Raw genomic sequence first — 6,852 nt, forward strand, 5'->3', positions numbered from 1 at the left:
AGGATAAACTGAGTCAGTGTTGAAGTATATAGATGCTTGTTGGCTGTTCGACAGTGTATGTGTGTGTAGTGTCTGTATGTGCATGCAAACAGGTGCATGTGCAAACAGGTGCATGTGCAGACAGGTGCATGTGCAAACAGGTGCATGTGCAAGTTTGAGATGAACAATAAGGGGTCAAAGTTCAGCAGACTCACTCCATTAGGCGTAGGGCAGCAACTTAAGATGATTTTTTTGAAATTAATTAATTATTTAATTTGTGCTATTAACTATAATAATGTATAAATGCTAAATACTGAAAAATGGCGATCCCATTTTCCCAGAGCCTAAGGTGACACCTTGACATTGCTTGTTTTAGCCGACCAATGGTCCAAAACCAAAAGATGATTAATTTACAGTGATACCAAAATGAAAAAAAAATCAAATCCTTACCTCGGCGAGGTGGAAACCAGTGAATGTTTTGAATTTTTTCCTAAAGGAGACTCTCTGATGATCAATCAATTAGGAAAACTGATATAAAACTGATCATTTTAGCACTGCAGAGCTCAGCTCTGTTTGTTTACTGTAATGTTTAATGCTCCACTACTAGTGCACTGAAACTAAGTGAAATACTCTCTCCAGTTTTCTTGCCCCTAAGGGCCCCTTGAGCAAGGCACCAGCATCAGCAGCAGTGGTTTTTGTGCATGTGCATAATTTAATGAGAGTGAAGGAAGGTGCTCTGAGGTAAAGCCTCTGTGCATGCTCAGCAACTTTCGTTGCTGTGTAAACGCAGGTAAAAACAAATTAGCTAAAGGAGTTACAGAATACGCTGGCTACGATTAAGCTGAAACACGTGGGTTCACTTATCAGGCGGCAGTGTGTGTGTGTGTGTGTGTGTGTGTGTGTGTGTGTGTGTGTGTGTGTGTGTGTGTGTGTGTGTGTGTGTGTGCGCGTCTGTGTATGTGTGTGTATGTGCGATGCAATTTAAGGAAGAGAAACTTGAACAATTTATACTCACATTTTGGCACTTGGCAGCGAATCTAAGATTAATTGTAAAAATCCAAAGTTTCAAATGAAATGAAAAGTGAACAAATGACAACCGTGGTGTCATCAGTCAGTTTAACAGCTGTGTGTTTTCAAGTGTTTGTATCAAATGAGAAAAGGGTTTTCAAGCACACATTCAGATGACGTAAAAAGGACATCACAAATGAGACATCCTGTCACTGAATCTGTGTTGTAAGTTCACAGTTTGCTATAAAGTCACTTATACAAAGTAACAATCTTTGTAAACTTCAAAGTCAATTTTAACTATTTTACAAAGTAAAAGAAACTCAAAGACATACTAAGTATGATCCATACAGTGTCAAAGAAACTACAAATCAAACAGAGAACAGTTAAGTGGTAACTGTGACACTTTGCTCTGCTCCAGGACACATTACAGAACTGGTTCCCATAATTGCTGATTATTTTTTGGGAAGCATCCTGAGCAATAAGACCAAATAATGTTCAATATACCGTGTTTAATTGTGTTTAGCTATAGGGTGCTACTGCAGCTGAATCAACGCCGTGAAAACAATAACTGACATTTTCTAGCCAAACACCTTATTTGACTACTTTTTGCTGATGTGGTTTTTGTAATAAAACCACCGGGCTTACAGAACCCAACAAAACACACAGCTCTAACTTTTCTGGTTGTTTATGTTTGGAGAAAAAAAAAAGCCAGAACGGGGAGTTTAAAAGCAAAGGGGCGTGTGCTTTATATATATACTATGGGGTTGATGAAGGGATTGGGGGCAGGTACAAAGGTCGGTGTGGAGGTCAGGTTATGATGAGAGGACAACTGCAGGGCAGGGAGGGAATAGCAGGAATGCCAGCAAATTTAAAGGCCCTTTTCACCGAAGATATTGACTTGTCACAGCAGGAAAAAACACAGGAGTGAATTATAAAATGCATAATGGCTGAATTCCATTTAGCTGCCTCAGTTTCAGGGTCCTTGAATTCAGCATCCTGGCTCACTGTCACACTCATCGTGGCTTATAGACCAAGGCCACCGTTACTGTTATTAGCTGTACTTTTGCTGCTATGACAAGTTAAACTGACTGCTGTGAAACAGGTCTGTCGACCTTTAAGGGCCCAGCCTCATGTGACGCACCAAATGCACAGGTAACGGGAGACTAGAACAGGAGGAGCTGTGGTCATGGAGGCTAGAGGTCAACCAACACGAGTTGAGTAGAGTTCGTGAGAGCCGTCTGACGCTGATCAGCTGACGCACACGACCTCAGTGATCTGCCAGAAATCGCAACGCTTCACCGTGACAGCATTAATATTTCCTCTTATTAATGACAGCAGCTGTGTCTCTATTTCTCTTCATGCTTGTATAATGAAGGGATTAGACATTTCTTTTTTTTTAGATTAATCTGTATTTACCATTTTGTGCTTTTATTTTTGCAGTGAAACCTATTAAATAATAATAGTTACCACTTTAAAAGAAAGCTGCATAATAAGGGGTTTATGAGTCATAACTAACAGCTTTATTTATGTGCAGTCATTTCCTTATTTATGCTTATAGTTTAGTATTAAGTCATTAATTAAAACCTATGACCAAAATCCATTTATTAACAACTTATTGACATTTACATCTTCAGACCATTCAAAAAATAAGCCACTATTTATGTCCTATAAAGCCTTTATAATGTGTTCGTTTTGGAGCAAAAAAAAAAAAAGTCAATACAAATGAACAAAACCAAATCCGCACGTCAGTTAAGCTCTACCTATTCGGGGAGTCTTATTTTGATCAAGATCCCTTTTTGTGAGAGACACCTGAAAACAGATTACATCATACAACATTAAAACAAGACAATTCCGTCATTAAAACATCAGCAAGTGTTATTACAGTAAAATATCAGAAAACAGAGCTTTAAAACAAGACTGTCACTTTTGAGAGATCATTCTTCCTCTTGCGAATTGAAAGTGGAATTCATAAGTAATAAATCCCTCTCTCTCAAGCCTAAACGTACTCAGGGGTTTTGTTACTACAGCCTTACGTGGTCTGGTATGACCAATGGTTTACGGTGGCTTAGTCAATTTACCGACCTTATGACTCTTCTCTGCTTGTGCTACTCTTACACTTTGTGTTTCCACTTACCATTATCGTCACTTGTGGCCACAGTTGCTGTTGATCAGGACTTCAATGTCCCTCAGAGCAACGAGTGTCCCCAATTTCCCTTTTTTTTTTTTTTTTTGTGGTTCACTCCAGTAGTGAGCTGTGTAGCACCAGAAACCAGTCTTCCCCATGTTCAGGGAACTTGTAAAGCTAAACTATCCTGTGATCCAGTGTCATGGTTACTCACTTGGATCTCATCTAAGGATGTTCAGATTTGAGGCCTGGTTGGTTTGATGACATCCGTAGTTACCATGGGAACAGCAAGAGAGGTGTAATGGAGAAAACTGAAAAAAATGGGGTTTGATTTCATGAAAAATCTTAAACTTTAAATACCTCAGCATCCTAGATATCATGGCTATGTAAATGCTCAAAATTCAAGTATTATATCACTTTTATGAGCCTGTACACATTGGACGTCACAGACAAGGAGACAGGGCCACCTCATTAAAGACCACCAAAACCATCAGTACTGGCATTTCTCCCGCCGGTATCACTGGTTACATTTGTCTCACACTCAAATTACAATGACGACGAGTAGCCGGAAGAGAAGCTATTCTGTGCATGTTTCCATCACTTTTGTTTGTTAGTTACTTATACTATAGTTTCTTTTCCCCAACAAGCTCCTGCAGTCTTTCCATTGTTTTCAACCCGGGGATAGAAAGAGAGAAAATAAGAAGCGTTAAAAAGGGGGGGGGGGGCAAATCATATAAATGGTAGAAGAGCAGAGAAAGATGTGCGGCGTGCTTAGGGGAGGAGAATAATGGATAGATAGATAACAAAGAAGAGAGATGGGCATGAAGAGAGTATGCCCTCCTTGTGGCTGCTGCAGTGCTGTGCAGGGAGCCGATTCATCACGACCAAATAAACTACAGAGAGAGGAGGGGAAACGGAGAACGGGGGGGGGGGGGTAGAACGCATACACTGGCGTCAGCATGCAGTCTGTCATCCTCCACCCCCTCTTTCCTCTACCTATCACTCTCTCCTTAACACACACACACACACTCACACAAGCAAGCAGACCTTTATCGCTATATACTGGTTTGTGTGTGTGTGTGTGTGTGTGTGTGTGTGTGTGTGTGTGTGTGTGTGAGAGACTTACAGCTGTGCGTGCATGCTGTAAATGTTTGTGCGTGCGGCCCTTTGCACGAGTGCTGCAGATTTCAGTCGAAGCCTAAGGGACAGTGTTGTGTCAATATTATCTTTCAGCATGCTGAATGACTGTACTAAGAGCTTTTTCCTCTAATTATGCACTAGAGAGAGAGAGAGAGAGAGAGAGAGATGCAGACCAGTTCTCTGCTAGTTTCCATGTGTTCTTCCATGTTTCTTTGGGTTTTGTGCTGGTTGTTTTCTGTGTCCCGTTGAATCTCTGCCTCTGCCTCTCTTTTGTTGCGGAAAATATACAACGTAGAAAAGCACACTCAGTGTTGGCTGTTGGGGAAAAAGCAATTAGCTGAAAATGGCTGAAAGCCACACAGGGCTGCAGACTGGGGTGCTGATTCTCTGAAACTCTCTCACATTACAGGATGTCATTTGATTCAATTTTAGTATAGCAAATATTGCTGTTTTTTTTTTTTTTTTAAGCTATAGGAAACTTGATTGAGAATTATGTTTTCCCCACTAAATCTATACACCCAAAGTTAGTCGAAACATCAAATTAAAGTCGTTAATAGTTGTGTATAATCCACACACCATGATTACAGCATGATTTCTCTCACATTTAGGAGAATTAAAACAGCTCTACAGAACAATAAATTAGTGTGGCTGAGGTTGCCATAGCAATACCTGAGCCATGGTGCACAGTGGTAAAGTTATCAGAGGGATCTCCACGGTAAGCTCCGTGTTTGAGCCGGCTGAGCTTTTTAACCCCCCTGAACCGAAAACATTGCAGAGCAGCCTCACCGTTTTTTAACATGTGACTAAATGGGAGGGTAGTCTGTCCACGAGAAAAGGTCCACTCACTCACGAGCAGAAAAGACGAGTTGTTTGTTGATGTAAACATCTGGTATTTGACACACGTTATCTACATCAGCAGTTCCCAAACTTTTCTTTAAACCACAGCACCCCATCTTCAGAAATTTTCCTTTCACAGGTTTCCATCACTTGCTCTGTCAGTCGCTATTTGTGACTGCTGTGCACCTGGGAAACTTGGCAGAAGGCATGTTGTGTTACTGTGGCAACCGGCAGCCGCGAGCTGTCATGTCATCAATCCCAGCTGAGGCGTGGACGCATGCATGTCAACAGGGTTTTTAATGTGGCGATTCCAAGGATTATTGCTGATTTCTGTAATGTAATGTTTCTGTAATGTAAAAATGTAACTAATGCAAGTAGATATTTCCTTGTTTGTGTATGGTGAAACATTAGTATAAAGTTACAGTAAAAAAAAAAAAGGAAATCAGCAAATCTTCTGGCATTTTGGCCTATCCCTAAATCCCCCCAGATCTAGATACAGATTACATTTTAATGTGGAAATGGGACTTTTGGATCAGTTTACTGGCAGTGAAAAAAACAAATTAAAAAAAAAAACTGTATTTCTTTGGCTTTTTACTCCTAGTTTCATCCATCTTGTGAGACACAGAACTTGCAAACCAATAAGACACCTTTGAAAACCAAGTCAAAGTCATACTTTTTAGTATATTCAAAAATATTTTTTAAGGAGTGTCCCTGTCCCCCGTGAAATACACAGGATGACAACTTAAATGTAGGACCGAAGTATTAAACAGGTATAACAAACTTTAACAAACTGCTGTTCAGAGAAAGAACACGAAATGGCAAAAGTATAGAGGATGGACAGTGAGAAAAGGATCGACATGGACATCCAACAGGCCTCAGTTCCAGTGGCTCCAGTGACTAAACATGATTTGTATGGCTAATAGCAACATATAACGCATTAAAAATCACAGACATTGATCCTTTTGCTTTATTTTCTTTTTTTGCTGCGTGTGTAAATGTGTGTCTTTTATCTCCCAGGTTCTGTGGCATCTCGACATCTTTCGCCGAAGCTTTCGACAGCTGACCACACACAAGTGCATGGAGGACTCGTGTATCTTCTGTGCTTTAAAGGTAGAGACTCTCCCACTTTGTCCTCTAATGGCTTTTGGTGGTCTTAACTGCAAACCTGAAGCAGCGGCCATTACTCTGGTGTCTTACTTCTCTCCGATTTCTTGTCCTTCTGACAGCACGGAGACCCTGTTTTTCTTAGATTTGGTGCGGAGCAAGTTTGAGTTTCTGAAGGTAGTGCCATGCTAGTCATAGCTAACTACTAACTTCCTCTTCAGCTTTTTCCTGTTTATTCCCATTGCACAAACATTGGTGTCAGGAATGTAAACCAGAGGTTGGTACTGAAGTACATTTTCTGAAGTAGTGTATTCATGTGAGGCTCTAGTACTTTATCTGAGCATTTCTCTTTTGGGAGACTTTCTACGTTTCGTCCACCGCATTTCAGAAGGAGACACTTTACTTTTTGCCCCACTACATTTATCTGACAGCTAGAGCAGCGTGACACTTAAAAACATGAGATAATCTCACGTCATCTTTAATATGTTCTTTCCTTTGCCCTTCTTTTCTTCCATCTTTTCGTCCCTTAACACGAGACAACATCTTAGAGTAAATCATTGAAGAGCACATAGCCGAACATATCTGGGCACATAAAGTACACATGGAATAAGACAAACTAATAAACATTAAAAGGTACAAATAACACACAATATGATAAC

The 6,852-nt window shown here is 40.4% G+C and overlaps 1 protein-coding gene across 2 annotated transcripts in view; it reads left to right on the forward strand.

Annotated features, from left to right (window-relative positions):
• The window catches only part of usp54b (ubiquitin specific peptidase 54b), a 55,848-nt gene that overhangs the window by 10,678 nt on the left and 38,318 nt on the right, over window positions 1–6,852 (forward strand). For both annotated transcript variants that reach the window (XM_040135841.1, XM_040135840.1), the window contains exon 3: window positions 6,107–6,199. In XM_040135841.1, coding sequence (XP_039991775.1) covers window positions 6,107–6,199 — 93 coding nt within the window. The remainder of the gene's footprint in view (window positions 1–6,106; window positions 6,200–6,852) is intronic.

Source organism: Xiphias gladius, chromosome 9 (assembly GCF_016859285.1).
Source record: "Xiphias gladius isolate SHS-SW01 ecotype Sanya breed wild chromosome 9, ASM1685928v1, whole genome shotgun sequence".
NCBI lineage: Eukaryota > Metazoa > Chordata > Actinopteri > Istiophoriformes > Xiphiidae > Xiphias > Xiphias gladius.